Below are 18864 nucleotides of genomic sequence, written 5' to 3'. Positions count from 1 at the left end.
AAAGAAATAGCTTAAGCAATCTCATTTAACTCCTGATCAATGAAAGCAGGAAACACGGATACAGAGAAGGCTTCCTTGACAGGAGAAAGTGAAATTGTGGTAATAAATTCTCTGCCTAAACTCCACCTCATTCCCATTTCTCTTCGGCTTGCCCTGAAGCTACGTGACTGAGGAAATGCCTTCCTGCACTGTTTTCTCCTAAGAGCAAGACCAGCTGCACATGTAACAGTGCCCACATGTCAGCTAGATGGCCAGATGGGAGGGCTCTGGAACTAACCTCCTGACTCTTCTGAAACGAAACTGGGTGAACCAGCAAGATCATCCCACCACTCTTACCCAGGCTTCTCCCCAATCCTCTGTGAATCAATAAAGGTACGAGGACTTGCCAAGTCACTTATCCAGCATCAATAAGCAATCATTCAATCATTTCTCCCAGAAATATTAACTGATAACCTACTATGTGCCAGGTGCTCTTCCAGACATTTGTGTCTTTAACAAGTTAAAGATACAAATCACTGTTCTCATTGTGTTAACCCTCGTGATGCTTATATTCAACTGGAGAATAGAGACAAAAAGCAAGAAAAATAGGTAAGATATTTAGTATGCTAGGTGGTGACAAGTGCTAAGGAGGAGATATAGTGGGGAAGGGGGACAGAAATATTGGGGAGCATAAGCTGCTGCTGAAATGAGGTGGCCGTGGAGGGCCTTACTGAGAAGGTGACATTTCAGGAGAGACCTGAAGGAAGTGAAGGAGCTGACACGTTGATATCTGCGGGGAGAACACTGTGGAAGAGGGAACGGCTAGTGCAAAGGTCCTGAGGCAGGAGCATTCCTGGGGTGTTTTCCTGAGGGCGAGGGGGAAAACAGCAGGAGCTGAGCTCAGAGAGGCAATGCTGGGCTGAGGTACAGAGGGCCTAATGGGTGTCTGGCTCTTACTCGGAGTGAACTGGTAGACGATTAGGGGTTTTTGAGCAGAATGACTTAATTTATGTGTTAACAGGATCACCCCACTGCCATCACGAGAACTGACCAAATGGTGGTGGGGCGTGGGTTGTCAGGAGGGATAAGACAGAAGGAGAGGCCGGTTAAAAAATAATAATCCAGAGGGAGATGGTGGTGACTTCGGCCTGGGAGTGGTGCAGGTGGTGAGAAGTGGCTGCGTTCTTTATACACGTGGAAGCTAGAGCCACCGGGGTTTGCTGATGGAGCAGGTGTCAGATATGACCAAAAGGAGTCAAGAATGATGGTGGAATTTTTGCTCAGAGAAATTCTTTCTTCCCTGTTCCCGGTACTGACATCTTTAGCTCAGCGCTTTAACACTGAATTGTAACTCTTTAAAATGTTGCTGTCTTTCCCCACTACTCTTTGAGTCTCATTTTTAGGGATTTTGTTCTGTTCCTACTAGTTTCTCTCCCATTGTGCACAACACAGTGTTTGTAACAAAAGAAGCCCTCAGTGACTGTTTATCAAATAAAATGGCCTTATAGATATTGCAGGATGTAGATGCAAATATGTCTGCAGACTCCAAATCTAAACGAAATAAATTTGGGCCTAAAATAAGTCAGTTAGGGGATATGCTTAAAGTTTTAATGAAAAAATGATATGTGAGCTATTACATTTCTTCAGACAATTATGGCTGAAAGATAGCTATATAATATCTCTGGTATATAGCAGAGATTATCCACTAAAAATACATCTTTAAATTACTTGAATTTATCTTAAAAATCTATTTACCCATCTAATTGGATACTTTCATAATGGCAGAATAAAAATGGATTAATGATCTCTTCTAGGAAATAGACTGTATCCAGGAACAAAGGAAATATAAAGAAATGGGCAGGTTACTTTCAGGATTAATTCTGGGCTAGTTTCACAGAATTAAGGCTTAACATAACACCCTCTGTTTCACAGACCATCTTGTTTTTTAAAAAACATGCCGACTCTCCCGTCCCACCCCAAAAGTACTAAGATAGAAAGATAACCAAGGTGATAAGTTTAGAAGAGACTTTTGCTTCTTTGTTTTATCTTTTGGTAATTCAGTACTTTGTCCTTCTAACTATATTTTCTAGTCTGAGAGGCAGAGGAGTTCTGGGGAGAGAACAAAGTAGTGGAATAATTTTGGAAATCTAATAAATGGTCAAAATTTAAAGTTATTGATATGATTATTGTTAAGATTCACTAAGAAAAATATCTGTGAAAGTGGTCTGTAAACCATATGGTACCAATTATTGTCAGACAAATACGATTATGGGTTCAAAAGTCACCAAAGACATATCTTGTACATTGCAGCTAATAAGAATGGCAGGACATTCTCATCAAGAGATCTTTCCCTTTTGGCTGACTAGCTCATTGATATGGAATTGCTGAAAGATGGTAATAGAAGCATCCTCTGAGGACACTGCAGAATTACCCAGCAGCTGTCTCTTTCTTCTTACCACCTAATTTATAAGGGAAAACTGTACGGGCTGAAATATCTATTTCTTCATCAGATGATTCCAGTATAGAAACACCACAAAATGATGTTTTCTCTTTGTCCAAGGATGAAAAGTCAACAAACTTAGCTGTATTTGACCCAACTTGTCAAGCTTGCAGTTATTAAATAGTAACAGCAAAAAGGTAAAAAGAAGGCAGAACACGCGATGTTAATGTATTGAACAGTATATATGTTCCTTACTCTCCTTACCCATCTCAGTGGCCACGTTATTCATATGTCTGTGGCATCTTTTGGGTCCACAAATGCTTTTCTGGGCTCAACCATAACGGACTGTCTTTCCCAGTCATGTGACCAGTGTTTGGGCAGCAGCCAGCATCCTTCCAGGTCCCGCAACATGACTGACCCCAGTCATCAACCAAGCCCTGTTCCTGTCTCATTTGGCACTGCTGCTTCCCAAGGACAATTTCATCCCGGGAACAGGGCTGGGTTGCGCACAGGGATCCCAGCTCTTCTGATACTGTGTCTTCTGGTTACAGTACAAGATGTACCAGTTCACAGCAGGAAGGACAGTGGAGGACAGTAGGCTGGGGATGGCACAGAGCACGGCACAGACATATTTTCTCTGTGCCGGATGATTTGGCATGACTGCAATCCTATGCTTGAGTACTTTAGTACAGAATCCATAAATTTCCAGTACATTAAAAAAATTTAATTACTTGTATGCATTTAGTCTAACATATTTTTGTTTTGGATTAGCACAAAGCAGTAATAATCCACTTTCAACTGTTTCAGTTAATGCCCTCATCTATGGGTAAATGGAGTACCATAAGTATATAATTATTTTTTAAAATGATTCTTGTAAAGGTCTTGGAAATGATACCCAGAGGAGAAACAAACTATAGTTGGAAAAACATTAGTGTTAATACATGTAATTCTGTTTAAGAATACTCATTCAAACAAGGCATTCCCCCCCCCCGCCCCAATTTATAAATTCAAAAATTTGGCAAAAAAGGGGGAGGTTTGGGGTGGTGTGGCTTACTATGCTTCCCTCCTTTTTCTCTTGGTCTCGCACCATTCTCTAGTTCCAGAAAGGACCAACTACGAAAGAGAAAATTGTTACTATTTGATGGAGAAATGGAAAACTTTCAGGAATGTGGTGTCCTTTATTCAGTTATCATGGGGTGCCTGCTCAAATATATCTTCTCAGAAAAAGATACAAATAGGACCACAGCCAAAGACACAGGCCACTTGGGTGAATTACGATCCACACAGCTGAGGGCTCTGTCTCTGGGAAAGGGGATCCAGCATGATTTGGGGACAATCTGATAGTGTCCCATCATTAGCTTTGAGATGCCAGAACCATTCCATTTCCCATGTTCAGCTATTAAGGATCTCGTCTTATTTTTTTCGCCCCTAAGTTCATACAAATGATTTCTATTGATATTTTCAATGAGAACTAAGTTTAAGTTCTATAAATAATCAAAACATACATTGTCAGCCATGAAAATTTCCTCACATATCATAGACTACTTAGACGGCCCATAAAAATATTTTATTTAAAAAATTATTGAGCTACAATTGAAATGCACTAAACTTTGTATACTTAAGGCGCTCAATGTGATTAGCTTTGACATAGGTATACACTCTCCACACTGTCATCCCAGTCAATAAAACAAATATTTCCATCACCCTGAAAGTGTCCTTGTGTCCCTTGGTAATCCCTCCTTCCCTCCATCCTCTTTCCCAGGCAGCGAGTGTTCTCTTTTCTGTCAGTATAGATTACGCTGCATTTGCTAGAATTTTACAGCAAGGGATCCACACACAGTATGTGCTCTTTTTTCCCCGGTTTCCCTCACTCAGAAGCTCTCTCCAGCATTCATGAGATTCTTCCCGTCTGGCTGAGGTTCAGTAGAGAGTATTGTGATGTTTCCGTGACAGTGTTTAGCAAAGCGTGGCCTGAGGACTGGCTGCTTTCCGATCATCCAGGTACGGGCTAAAACATGCCGGTTCACCTCCCCCCAGATCTCTGACATCAGGTAACCGGTAGCTTCGGCATAATCAACTATGAGAAGTAGCAGTTTTAGTCGAACCTCTTAGGGAACAACTACTCCTGTCCCTTGGTCCAACTAGCTGCTCTTCTAATGTCTTTCTACTGTTTTCTATAACTTGGGCAAGTCTTAGTCCTTTATGCCACAGCAGGACGAAATACCTTTAGGAAACAAGCTGCAGTAGTTTTCCTAGATCCCTCTGGACCACACATTTAGAAGTGTGGTTTGGATGACTTTTCCATAAAGTACCCGCATTGGGAACTTTCCTCCCTTTGCTGATTTGTTACCCATTTATAAAGTCCACCTTCAGGGCCAGGACTTGGGTGAAGAGTGAAGCACTGGTCTCAGGTGCAAAATTTAAAGAGGTGCCCAAAACCTCAGTAATCCAGATGAACACTATTTTTTCAAAAATCAAAATTAAGGTAAAAAAAAAAAAATCCATGATGAGCAAAATACCAAAATTTTAAATAAGGTCAGGACCAGTAACATTTGCCACGCTGAGCCTGAGACAGAAAGAAAAGATCAGTTAACAGTGATCCTATCTTTTCTTTTCTTTTTTTTTTTTTTTTTGCGGTACGCGGGCCTCTCACTGTTGTGGCCTGTCCCCTTGCGGAGCACAGGCTCTGGACGCGCAGGCTCAGCGGCCATGGCTCACGGGCCCAGCCGCTCCGTGGCATGTGGGATCTTCCCGGACCGGGGCACGAACCCGCGTCCCCTGCATCGGCAGGCGGACTCTCAACCACCGCGCCAGCAGGGAAGCCCAGATCCTATCTTTTAAAAATTATTATGCTTTACATTTTACACCCAAGGTGAGTGCCTCACCCTCATCCTGGCCCTGGCCCTCTTCCACTTGATATGTTTTTCTGTCTGACAGGCTGTTTGCCATCCTGAAGTCATCATCAGAATGTTAGTTCTGGCCAGGCGTTTAGAAAGTGCCACGGACGAGAACTACTTCAAATACTTTATTGAGGCACATTCGTTGTTTCTTGCTTTTTTCCCATGCCATTAACCACAACTTCAGCCAATCCCAAACGAAGACATAAACACTGGTCACCCACAGTCCTGAATTTTTTAAAGGGCCTCAACCAGGCATTCAAGATGAGATGTATTCATGCTGTATCTGATTACATGTGCCTTCAACGTGAAACTAGAGCTGTCTTATCTAAACAGATACACAGAAACCATGGCTCTGATTGATGTTATCATTTAAAACATGTAGTGTACTTCTCATTGGACGTAAAAACACTTGAGAAAAATCAGTGTGTAAGAGTAATCTATATAATAAGAGTTCCAACTGTACTGAAAATATGCCTAGAAACTCTTCAGCGTAAGGGTAAATGCAGTGATTCTGCACGCTTACGTAAAATTGGGGGGAGAAAACAGGCCATAGGGAGTACCCAAGCGTCCCACTCACTCTCAGAAAGTTTGCTCGGTTGTAACATTTTTACTGGAAATGAAAGGACTCATGTTTAGTCACTCATGGATGCATATAGAGAATTAAGTCATTTGCTACGTATTAAAGAACTTAAGAGGAACAAATGGAATATTAGTTAGAGCTGGTGATAGATGGTGAACGCTGGTCTTCCATGTCCACACAGAATAGTGTAAGAATGAGACTGGACTGGGAATAAATGTAAAGTAAGTTGGCCATCAATCATCATCATCAACCTCAAAAGCCTGGGGGCAAGGGAAGAAGCAGGCTTTGGAGTCAGACAGAAGTACCAGGAGAAGCTCAGTACCACTCTCTCCTAGCCATCTGACCTTGGCCCCTTTCTGTACATGCCTGCTCAACTGTGAAATGAGCCTAGTTTACAGGGTCACCACAAGAATGACGTGACAACAAGATAACGTGGAGCCGTGAGCACAGGCCTGGCTCGTGGGGAGCCCTGATTAAATTGGAGCTGCTGTTATCACCACCTCCAGCCCCATAGGCTTTATGTCTTTGAAGGTTATGTGACCCCAAGACACAGCAATGGCGAAGGTTTTCAAGGAAAGTGAACAATAAAATGGGTACTCATTTATGTGTGGTGTGACTGTAGGATGGCGGCAGAGGGGCCCAGGTATTCTGTTGAAGGCAGAGCCCATCCTACTTGCCTACCTTTTCAGTGCCAGGTACCTAAGTGTACACACTTCCTTCATTTAATAGTTCTAGGGGAAAACTCTTGAGTGATATCCCTTTAAAAAGAAGTTATTTTTTTTTCTTGCCAGAAAAGAGCAGCTGATCACAGTCATGGCTACTATGTACAGTTTTGTTCTTGACATTTTAAAAGATCCAGGAAAGAGCTTCAAAAGTTCATGCGAAAATGGATAGAAAGTAGGTGGTAGGAAGAAGGAAGGCTACTAAAAGTTGGAGTCATTCGCTCCAGACAAAAGAGGGTTTGAAGTATTTCAAATGTGTTAGGTAAGTGTTAGGATGCTAATGCCACTCTGCTACCTTTCATGTCCATCGAACAGAAGGACTCCTATCACTACTTTTTCTTGGATGGGATGATCTCCCTTCCTGGAGAAAAGGGGTTGACCAGATGACTTTTTGAGATCTCTTCTCATTCTAAGCCACCACACAAATATAGAAGAGCAAACGGATACCCAGCTCATCAATGTGGGGTGGTGGTTTCAGTTGCATTCTGTTTAAAATGAGGTCAAGGTAGCTTGTCACAATGGAAAGAGTGGGAGCCAGGAGTCAGGCAGAGCTGGGTCTGAATCTACTTTTGAAACTCACTATTGGGCAGGTTATGGTAGTGAAAGAACTCAACTCTCTACTCAACTGCAGTAGAGATCATCTCTGCCTCCTAGGGTTCCTGGAAGGATGAACTAAACTAGTGTTGGCAAAGCGCCTAACAGTTTGATTGACACACTGTAGGGCTTTGATGAATTGGAGCTATTAATCTAGTTGGCTAAAAAAATGGGTTGAATAATTACCTTTAAATTATAACAAGAGCCTTGACATTCTGGTTGTAGTTATACCACGTGAGGAAAATCGCAAATTCGAGTCAGCAGACTGGTACCACCCTGGCCCACCCTGCAAACTAGAACGTGCCTGTGCCAAAGGAGGTTTGAGGGGGTAACTTGTCAACTAGCTTGGTGCTAAGACGCCGAGGAAACTGAAGGCGAGGTCTAAGGCATCTTGGTGTGAATCTGGTTTCTCTCACTGTCGCCGTAAGAATCAAATGAATTATTTTAAAAAGGTTCCAAATACACTTCCGAGTCTCAGGAATGTACCCCATCTCGCTGACTTGTAATTCATACCAAGTATAGTAAAAACATCAGTGAAAAAACAGGTTTGCAAACCAAACTGAATGTCAGAAACTGGAATTACGATTTTTCTCCGTAACGAATGATAGGGAGCTAAAAATGGAAGTTATACAGAAATTAAACAGCTCTCACGCAGCAGTGAGATCCAGTGGTTGGAGCCCTATACTGAGGAAAAGAAACTGCTACTACTACCAGACTTTTCCATACAATGTAACTTTTTGGTGCTATAGCAACGCGGTCTGACATAGTTAGCGTTTATAGACAGAGGCTGGAATCCGAGACAGAACAGCCCTGGTTTTTGTTCTTTACCAGTGGTGGGGTCTGTGGCAGGAAGCCTGGAGGCTGCGGAGAATCAGAAAAGACAGAGGAAATGCAAGGCCAGACGTGCACATAAAAGTGAGGCCCACAGAGAGCTCGGTCAGACACACGGGAGGGCTTCCTGAGCCCCTCTGTGTGGCTCAGGGAGTCAGACTTGGCTTGGAAGGCGCGTCCTGTTTCCACCAAAGGGGCGGGGGATGGCTACAGTTGACAGAGCAAAACACTGTCAGAGCCAGCACACTGCACTTTGAACTGATAGAGTCACATGAGAGACCAGCTTATTTCTGTTGGGAGGGACCAAGCACAGGCACGACATACATCAAGAAGCTGGACGAGGCCCAGTGTAGATGCCTGTCAGTATCAGACCTATGAAGGTCACTGTGCCATTAAATCACCCCTAAGCAGGAACCTCCCATGATAATGAGGCAGCCTTTCTATTACCACAAAACAAGTTTTACATGGTGGAACCAAGTTAAAATTCATCATCCCAAATACATAAATTTCAAGTGGCAATAAACCACTGAGCTGTTGAGACAGCATGTGGAAGCTAAACCCAATATCTCAGTAAGCTCATCTCTATTCACCACACCTTTTTCGAAGTTGGGTACAAACAGTCCTTTGAAATCTATTGTGCTGTCCTGACTTTGCTTCCAGTCATCATTTAATTATGCTTCCTTAAAACCACAGGTATTACAAAATCTGACGGCATAGTACTTACAAGCAGGTTCACTGACTCTTATTTCTGTGCGTGTGTAATAATGAGACAACAGAAAAAAACCCAAATGGCAACGAAGATAAGAATCAAGAACATCATGGAAAGGGGAAAAAAAAAAAAAAACCCAGGAAACTCAAGAAGAAACCTATCTGTAATGCTGGATATTAAGTTCAACAGTTCTCGTTGTTCAAGGGGACATTACAATCAGTTTTACTTCTACATGGCTCTTTCTGAGACCCCCGTGAACAAACGCCTAAATTGCAGATTCTTTCAGTGTGTGAACGACTTCTCAGGACTAGGGCAAACCCTTTCAGCGGTTTATTCAGTATTTTAGACCACTTGGATAAATGCCAATAGAAGTTCAGAGGCTTACGAGGGCTACTGGCTTGAAGAAAAGAGAGGTCCTTTCAGAAAAGCTTATCTCAATACAAAGGAGTAACTCGTTTGGAGTATCTAATCCAATCCTGTGAGGTAGCATGATGCTTGATGTTAACAGAGACCTAAATTCTAAACTTTCTAAACTTAAAAGGAAACGTCTTCATTTACTATTAAGGGGTAAGGAAATCTCCTCCTTATCTGGATTTTGATAGTTATAACAGATTCACTGAGAGGGACTTTAAGACCGCTGGAGTCCCCGAGACTCCTTTGGAGTTATAGTGACCAAGAGCAGTTGCTAAATATTTTACGGTACTTTGACCTTGTTCCCACTCATATTAATGTCCTAGATTTATCTTCCCTTTACTGGATTTTTCCTCCTCCTCCTTTTTTTTTTTTTTTAAATGAAAAGTAGACATGAATGCTTCAGTTCATTTTGGAAATGTGCCTTTATGAAGGACTTCAGAGCTATTTTTCTTTCTTTTTTAAAAATGACCTTCAAATAAAAACAATAGACTTTTCAGACAACAAAGCCCAAAGCAAGTAACATCAGACTGCAGTATGGTCACAAAAAGACCAAAGAGACCTTCTGAAGCGGGGTGGCCAAGTGCTAAAAAAACTTAAAACATTCTAAGAGAAGGTAAATTAAGTATTATTCAGGAAGACAACAATCAAAGCGGCCCAAGGTTGGAGAGCACAACAGAATCTGCATCCAGCAAACGTCCAGTTTAACTAGCACCGGTTGTTTTAAATAAAGTACTTCCTGGGAGGAACCACGTGGCCACGCAGAGTGCTTTTCTTGACATCAGGAAACAATGCTGTTTTGGGTTGCTCTTTTTTTTTGTCTTGTCTTTTCTTAGACACAGTGCAGAACCCAACACATCTCGAGGCCATATTATGTGATTTTTTGTTGATTTACGAAGCAGAGATGGGTTTGGGAAAGGAAATTGTACTGAAGTTGAACTGAACTGCACTAGTCTTGGTTTACCTGCCATATGCAAAACGCCTGTCTTTGTGATGATCGCCGAAAGTATCCCAAAGCCTGAGAGAAACGCTCACTTCGTCAACGACGTCCCGGGAACGCTCCAAGACCTGCGGGAGAGACAGCACCCATGCTCACCGGCAGTCAGAGGCTCCCCCTCAGAGCCCCCGGGACGCACTTGCATTTAGTGTTCTCCTTCTATCTAACAGGACTTAGCTAAGTCCTAATTCTGTTCCTGGAGCCACGTGCCTCAAAAGCCCTCCCTCAGGATACCATAGCCATGCTCCAAGTCGGCCTTCTGGCTTTTGTTTTCTCTTGTGACACTAAAAAGGTGAGTTTTGTCTCGAATATACAAGTTAACCCCTTCCCCTGCTTTTAAAAAATCAGACTGGCTGTATTCAATTGCCTGTGGTAAACTGTAATGGAAAAGACTATAAAAGAATGTATACATAGGTATACCTGAATCACTGTGCTGTACCGCAGAAACTAACACAACATTGTAAAGCAACTAGACTTCGATAAAAAAAAAAAATCAAGTAACTAGAAATCCAAAAAAATACATAAAAATCAGACTGGCAACAGCAATGATGTACCCTTAGGATTCTAAAGAAACGCCGTCTGTCTTACCTCCTGGCAGACCCGGTACTGGTCAATGGCCCACACTGTGGGGACGTGGGTGGCCAGCAGCTGGTACTGTGTCAGCGTCGTATTACACGCTCTGGCGCAGATCAAGCGCGTCTTCCCCACGGCGTTGTCTCCCACGACCACGCACTTGATGGTTTCCACGTTGGGTCTTTCGTAGTCCATGTCAGTGTCCATTTATAAGACTCTAGGAGAAGAGAGCGGACACCACATTCAAGACACTGGTGCTTTCCAGAGCGGTCAAAGATGGGAGGGGGCCAGGCGGTTTTCCCTTGGTCCAGGTACTTCTTTGGAGGTACCCAGGCAGAAGCCAGAAGTTTGGAAGTTCCTACTAAGCCAAACTGAAACTCAACTTTTCTTTTTATATCTCACACAAGTACAAAAACACCGGATTGTTATTTTGACCCCAAACGGTTGATTCCGGTGAACATGTTATTTTCTCCTTGGTTTTCTCTAAACACAACCTGCCTACTGCAGCTCCATCCAGGCGAGTCAGGGCTGCCTGCACACATTTCTAGCTCACTAGCTACTCACGTCAACCCGCTAAAGAGACTGGGCACCTGCAGGTTTAACCTTACACGTTCGGTCATAAGCAGCCTTTTCAGTATGAGTGTCCGTTACAATCTTCCAGTGATCCAAGATCTCTCATTAAAAAGCAATTTCCTGTAGGTTCTAAACTATCCTGGTGACTTAGGGGAGAATCCAAAGTGTGAGCAGAAAGGGACTACTTGACTTTAAAGAAGAGTGAACTGTAAGTGTGAGATTGGATACATTATTATTATTATTATTATTTTAATTAATTAATTTATTTTGGCTGAGGTGAGTCTTCCGTTGCTGTGTGCCGGCTTTCTTTAGTTGCGGCGGGTGGGGTTGCTCTTCGTTGCGGTGCGCAGGCTTCTCATTGCGGTGGCTTCTCTTGTTGCGGCGGAGCACGGGCTCTAGGCGTGCAGGCTCAGTAGTTGTGGCGCACGGGCTTAGTTGCTCTGTGGCATGTGGGATCTTCCCAGACCAGGGATTGAACCCGTGTCCCCTGCATTGGCAGGCGGATTCTCAACCACTGCGCCACCAGGGAAGTCCCTTGATACATTATTAAAATTAATTTATCCTTATACTCATTCATTAATCTTTATTAATCAAATTCATTAAAAGATATTCTTAAGAGGAGCACTATAAAGAAAGATTTTGAAAACAATTCCCTTCCTCTCTGTTTTCAGAGAAGAAATCTGGAGCATGTGGTAGAGAATGATTTTACCAGAATAAGAAGCTACTTTAGAATCTTCCTGAAACCATCAAAAAGGGTTAAAAGAGGGTTGCTGGGTGAGGGGTGAAGAGGCAGAGGAAAGTTGCTGGCAGCTCTGCTTCCCCAAAACAGGAACCCCACAAGCTGCAGAGCGGACTGCTTCCCGGTAGCAGCTGGATGGGTGGCCAACCATGCAAGATTTTGATGTATTATGATTGCTCTTCTGAGGAAGTCTATTGTTAAACTGAGAAAACTGTTGGATGGTCATTTTCTTAAAAAGAGTCCATAATGGTCTTAACAGCCATGGTAAAAAAAAAGCTCAGAGTAGGGCCTAATACATAATTGGGAATCAAAACATGTTAAAAAAATTTTTTTTAATAAATTTATTTATTTTTGGCTGCGTTGGGTCTTTGTTGCTGCACGCTGGCTTTCTCTAGTTGCAGCAAATGGGGGCTACTCTTCCTTGCGGTGCGCAGGCTTCTCATTGCGGTGGCTTCTCTTGTTGCGGAGCATGGGCTCTAGGCACATGGGCTTCAGTAGCTGTGGTGTGCGGGCTCAGTAGTTGTGGCTCGTGGGCTCTAGAGCGCAGGCTCAGTGGTGGTTGTGGCGCATGGGCTTAGTTGCTCCGCGGAATGTGGGATTTTCCTGGACCAGGGCTCGAACCCATGTCCCCTGCATTGGCAGGAGGATTCTTAACCACTGTGCCACCAGGCAAGTCCCTCAATACATGTTTAATTCAATTGACTTAAGAAAAATGATAATTTGGATAATATGAGATTAAGGGTATAGAGGGAGAGATAGAAGAAGAATGTTAAAGAAGAATGCTTTTGCACAGCTAGGACCATCTGAATGTGGATAACACCATCACAGGAGGTGTTAAACCCGAGGCTGGAGAGCTATCTGGCAGGAATTGAGTGGAGTGATTCAAGGAACAGATGTGTGGTGAGGTTAAGATCTGATCCTACACCCGTGAAGAGGCTTAAAATAGATACCTGTCCCCCACCTGGTAAATGCTGATTTTGAAGGTCTTGGGTGGGAAAAGAGTCTTTAAATATCTCCAATTCTGGTGATTAGCCAGGTGTGGTGATTCCAAAAATCAACCTCTTTAAAATCCAGCCTTAAAATTCTATGATTGTATTAGTTCTCGATTTAATAGTATAATGTGGCAAAAGCATTACTTTGGCATTAGATGGGTGGTGCTTAAATTCTAGAACATTTGGCAATGTCTGGAGGCATTTGGCAATGTCTGGAGGCATTTTTGGTTGTCACAATGGGTGTGGAGGAGGGCTACTGGCTTCAGGTAGGCAGAGGCCAGAGATGCTGCTAAACACACTACAATGTACAGGGCAGCTCCCACAACAAAGAATTATCTGGCCCCAAATACCATAGTGCGAGGTTGGGAAACCCTGCCTTGGATGGATGAGAGTTTGAATCCTGGTCTCTCTGCTTTCTAGTCATTCCTTTGACTTTAGGCAAGTCAGCGGCACTATCTGAGCCCTAGCTTCCTCGTCTGTTAGATGGGAATGATAGTACCCATCTCCTAATGCGGTGAGGGTTAGGTGAACTGATGTTTTCAGTCCCCAGGGCCGTACCTGACACACCGATGGCTTCAAAATTATAATCATCATGCTGAAATGAATACTTTTAGATGACAACCAAATTGAGTCAGGTGGAAGACCAGGATTAGATGCAAAAATCATAAACTTAATCATCATAAAGATCTATAAAAAGGATACATTTTAGTAGAGCAATTCAAGGGTAATTCATTGAAAACTGCAGCACATAAATACAAGATGGAGCACAGCTGACCTGATGCAAAGAAGGCAGAGAAAGTTCTGGGTGGGGAGAGGGAGAGAGGAAGGCGCAGTTAACTGAAGGATAACAGAGTTGCAAAGGTAGGTTAAACATATTTTTATGGGGCACTTCTAGATCCTAGAACAAAAGTGGTAGGACTTCACAACAGTCTTCGACAAGATTCTGGTGATATTGCCATGGGGTAGCCTATGTCAGAAAAAAACAGGTTCCATTTGGAGTCTCACAATAGACCTCTGGAACCTGAGGTCTATTACTTTGAATGTCCTAAGTGACATGAAAACTTTATACTTTTGAGTGAATTTTATTTTATTTTTTAGATAGATAGAAGTCAAAGAGAACCAATCCACAAAATTGGGGAGAATGTTTGGATTTAGTAAAAATTCAGACATGACACAAAAACCGTAACATTGGTTTTCTCGTTGGCTTGCAAACTTATTCTGATGGCATCCCCCCAAAGAGGAGTCCCCCAAATAATTTGGATAGTGGCAGCTCAGGTGGAATAGCTGTGTAGCTTTTACAGAAGATGACTTGGAGGGGGATAAAAGCCCTTCTGGTTTTATATGAAGGCCATGATTACAAAAATATCATCACTTTACTTATTTATAGACACATCTCATGCACAGTCCTAAAAAGAATTTCTGCATCAAAGGTGAGAATAACACCCGTTGGTCCTCTCATCTCTAGCAATCTGTGCAAAACCGAAGGGACTGCCAAAGGTTTTGAACTCTGTGCAAAGGTGACAGCGTATAAGGGAAGTGAAAGGCAGGCAGAGTTAAATTCTCATAGCCCGGATCATGCACTCTACATGGGGCACTTCCAGGAAGAGTTTGCTGGCTTTCCAAAATCCGAGGCTCCAAATCTTTCCTTTTGGGTAGAAATTTACTTAGTGGTAGTTTAAAAAGTACTTTAAGAGTATGACGTCACAGCCAAGGGTGTAAACTCCTGCTCTTCTTGTACTGTAGACCAAGTATTCATCTGTTACACATAAACCAATAAACATTACATTACGGTCTAATTATAAAAATATGCAATCGTATCCTCTTTTGCTTGTCATGGGCTCAAATTTACCCATATCTAGCACTCTTACGGTTGAATGCGCGCTTACGACCATCTGGATAATGACTCTCTGGTTTCTGATTTTTATTCACCGGGAAAAGAGAGTAATAAATATTCCTTTAACATTGTTAATAAATTTCGCCACCATAAATCCTGCTGATCTATGAAGATACCCTTTTGCCTTTAGATCCATATCTGGGGAGACAAGGAAGGTATAAAAGGGAAAGAATAGCTAGGCGGAAGTGATACTGGTAACCTGATACTGTGGCAGCTCTGTAACCTCACTCAAAACCGACTTGAACTTTATTTCGTACTTTCACTGAACCTTCAGGACATGGATGCTGACAGTTAAAATGCTGCCTGAAAAATCTACTTGTACACTCTCTAGAAGTCAGAAGTTTATTTAAAAACAGGTAAGTGATAAAAATAAGAAATGAAAGAGGAGAAATAATATCTGATACAGCAGAAATAAAAAAAAACCATAAGAGAATACTATTCCAACAAACTGGAGAACCTAGAAGAAACTGACAAGCTTATAGAAACATACAGCTCACCAAAACTGAATCAAGAAGATATAATCTGAACAGACCAACCACTAAAAATGAAATAGAATCTGTAATAAAAGAAAAAATTCCTTGCAAACAAAAGTCCAGGATGGGATGGCTTCACTGAAGAATTCTACCAAACATATAAAGGAGAACTTATACCAATCCTTCTCAAACTCTTCCAAAAAACTGAAGAGGAGGGAACACTCCCAAAGTCATTCTATGAAGCCACCATCGCCCTGATACCAAAACCAGACAAAGACACTACCAAAAAAATTATAGGCCAACATCCTTGATGAATATAGATGCAAAAATCTTCAACAACATATTAGCAAATTGAACCCAACCACACATAAAAAGGATCATACACCATGATCAAGTTGGATTCATGCTAGGGTCACAAGGCTGGTTCAACGTACGTAAAATCAATGTGATACACCACATCAACAACAGAAAAGACAAAAACCTCTGTTGATCATCTCAACAGATGCAGAAAAAGCATCTGATAAAATTCTACATCCATTCATGATAAAAACTCTCAGCCAAGTGTGTATAGAGGGAACATATCTCAACATAATAAAAGCTCTTTATGACAAACCCACAGTCAACATAATACTCAACAGTGAAAAGCTGAAAGCCTTCCCACTAAAATCTGCAACAAGACAAGGATGCCCAGTCTCACCACTTTTAGTTAACATAGTACTGGAAGTCCAAGCTACAGCAATCAGACAAAAAAAAAAAAAAGGAAATGTGTCCAAATTGGAAGGGAAGATGTAAAATTGTCTTTATGTGCAGATAACATGGTATTCTATACGAAAACCCTAAAGACTCCACACAAAAACTGTTAGAACTGATGAACGAATTCAGCAAGGCAGCAGGATACAAGATTAACATACAGAAATCTGTTGCATTTCTTTACACTAACAATGAAATATCAGAAAGAGAAAGTAAAAAAAAAAAAAAAAATCCCTTTTAAAATCATGTCCAAAAACAAGATACATAGGAATAAACCTGACCAAGGAGGTGAAAGACTTACGCACTGAGAACTATAAACATTGATAAAGGAAACTGAACATGACTGAAAGAGACGGAAAGATATTCCATGCTCTTGGATTGGAAGAATTAATATATATATTTTTAGCTTCATTTTTTATTGGAGTATAATTGCTTTACAATGTGATGTTAGTTTCTTCCGTACAATGAATCAGCTATACACATACCTATATCCCCTCCCTGTTGCACGTCCTTCCCCACCTCCCATCCCACCCATCTAGTTCATCACAGAGCACCAAGCTGAGCTTCCTGTGCTTTATAGCATGTTCCCGCTAGCTATTTTACGCATGGTAGTGTATATATGCCAATCCTAATCTCCCAATTCATCCCACCCTCCCCTTCCCTCCCTGTGTCCACATGTCCGTTCTGTACATCTATGTCTCTATTCCTACCCTGCAAATAGGTTCACCTGTACCATTTTTCTACATTTCACATGTATGTGTTAATATACGATATTTGTTTTTCTCTTTCTGGCTTCATTCTGTATGACAGACTCTGTGTCCCTCCACATCTCTACAAATGACCCAATTTCGTTCCTTTTTACAGCTGAGTAATACGCCATTGTGTATATGTATCACATCTTCTTTATCCATTCATCTGTTGTTGGACGTTTAGATAGTTTCCATGTCCTGACTCTTGTAAATAGTGGGGCAATGAACATTGGGGTACATGTGTCCTTTTGAATCATGGTTTTCTCAGGGTATATGCTCAGTAGTGGGATTGCTGGGTCATATGGTGGTTGGCAGAATTAATATTGTTAAAATGGCCATACTACCCAAAGCAATCTACAAATTTAATGCAATCCACATCAAATTTTCCACAGAACTAGAACAAATAATCCTAAACTTTATATGGAAGCACAAAAGACCCAGAATTGCCAAAACAATCCTGAGGAACAAGAACAAAGCTGGAGGCATAACCTTCTCAGACTTCAGAATCAAAGCAGCATGGTATTGGCACAAAACCAGACATACGGATCGATGGAACAGAATAGAGAGCCCAGAAATAAACCCACACACTTAGGCTCAGTTAATCTATGACAAAGCAGGCAAGAATATACAATGGAGAAAAGACAGTCTCTTTGACAAGTGGTGTTGGGAAGGCTGGAGAGCCGCATGTGAATCAATGAAGTTAGAACACTCCCTCACATGGTACACAAAAGTAAACTCAAAACGGCTTAAAGACTTAAATATAAGACATGACACCATAAAACTCCTAGAAGAGAACGTAAGCAAAACATTCTCTGACATAAATCGTAGCAATGTTTTCTTAGGTCAGTTTCCCAAGACAAAAGAAATAAAAGCAAAAATAAACCAAAGGAGCCTAAACTAACTTACAAGCTTTTGCACAGCAAAGGAAACCGTACAAAACAGAAAGACAACCTACGGAATGGGAGAAAATATTTGCAAACGATGCAACTGACAAGGGACTAATTTCCAAAATATACAAACAGCTCATACAACTCAATATCAAAAAAAACAAACAACCCAATCCAAAAATGGGCAGAAGACCTAAACAGACATTTCTCTAAAGAAGACATACAGATGGCCAACAGGCACATGAGAAGACGCTCAACATCACTAATTATTAGAAAAATGCAAATCAAAACTACAATGAGGTATCACCTCACACTGGTCAGAGTGGCCATCATCAAAAAGTCTACAAACAATAAATGCTGGAGAGGGTGTGAAGAAAAGGGAGCCCTCCTACAGTGTTGGTGGGAATGTAAATTGGTGCAGCCACTAGGGAGAGCAGTATGGAGGTTCCTTAAAAAACAAAAGAGAGTTACCATATGATCCAGCAATCCCTATTCTGGGCATATATCTCGAAAAGATGAAAACTGTAATTTGAAAAGATACATGCACCCCAGTGTTCATAGCAGCACCATTTACAATAGCCAAGACATGGAAGCAACCTAAATGTCTACTAACAGAGGAACGGATAAAGAAGACATGGTATATATATACAATGGAATATTACTAAGCCATAAAACATGAATGAAATAATGACATTTGCAGCAACATGGATGGACCTAGAGATTATCTTACTAAGTGAAGTAAGTCAGAGAAAGACAAATTTCATGCCATCATTTATATGCAGAATGTAAAAAATGTTACAAATGAACTTACTTATGAAACAGAAACAGACTCACAGACATAGAAAACAAACTTATGGCTACCAAAGAAGAAAGGGAGCGGGAGGGATAAATTAGGAGTTTGGGATTAACAGGTACACACTACTGTATATAAAAGAAACAACAAGGTCCTACTGTATAGCACAGGGAACTATATTCAATATCTTGTAATAACCTATAATGGAAGAGAATCTGAAAAAGAACATATATGTATGCATAACTGAATCACTGTGCTGTATACCTGAAACTAACACA

At 41.6% G+C, this 18864-nt stretch overlaps 1 protein-coding gene across 5 annotated transcripts in view; it reads right to left on the bottom strand.

Moving 5' to 3' along the window:
- Positions 1-18864, bottom strand: part of RHOBTB1 (Rho related BTB domain containing 1) — a 114824-nt gene that overhangs the window by 27659 nt on the left and 68301 nt on the right. For all 5 annotated transcript variants that reach the window (XM_082854373.1, XM_082854372.1, XM_082854371.1 and 2 more), the window contains 2 exons: positions 10752-10953; positions 10131-10234 (listed from right to left, as the gene is read on the bottom strand). In XM_082854373.1, coding sequence (XP_082710499.1) covers positions 10131-10234; positions 10752-10943 — 296 coding nt within the window. In that variant the 5' untranslated portion in view covers positions 10944-10953. The remainder of the gene's footprint in view (positions 1-10130; positions 10235-10751; positions 10954-18864) is intronic.

Source organism: Leucopleurus acutus, assembly GCF_964270905.1.
Source record: "Leucopleurus acutus genome assembly, chromosome: 14".
In the NCBI taxonomy this organism is placed as follows: Eukaryota; Metazoa; Chordata; class Mammalia; order Artiodactyla; family Delphinidae; genus Leucopleurus; species Leucopleurus acutus.
Note: the sequence above shows the minus strand (reverse complement) of the source record. Positions and strands in the feature narration are given on the sequence as shown.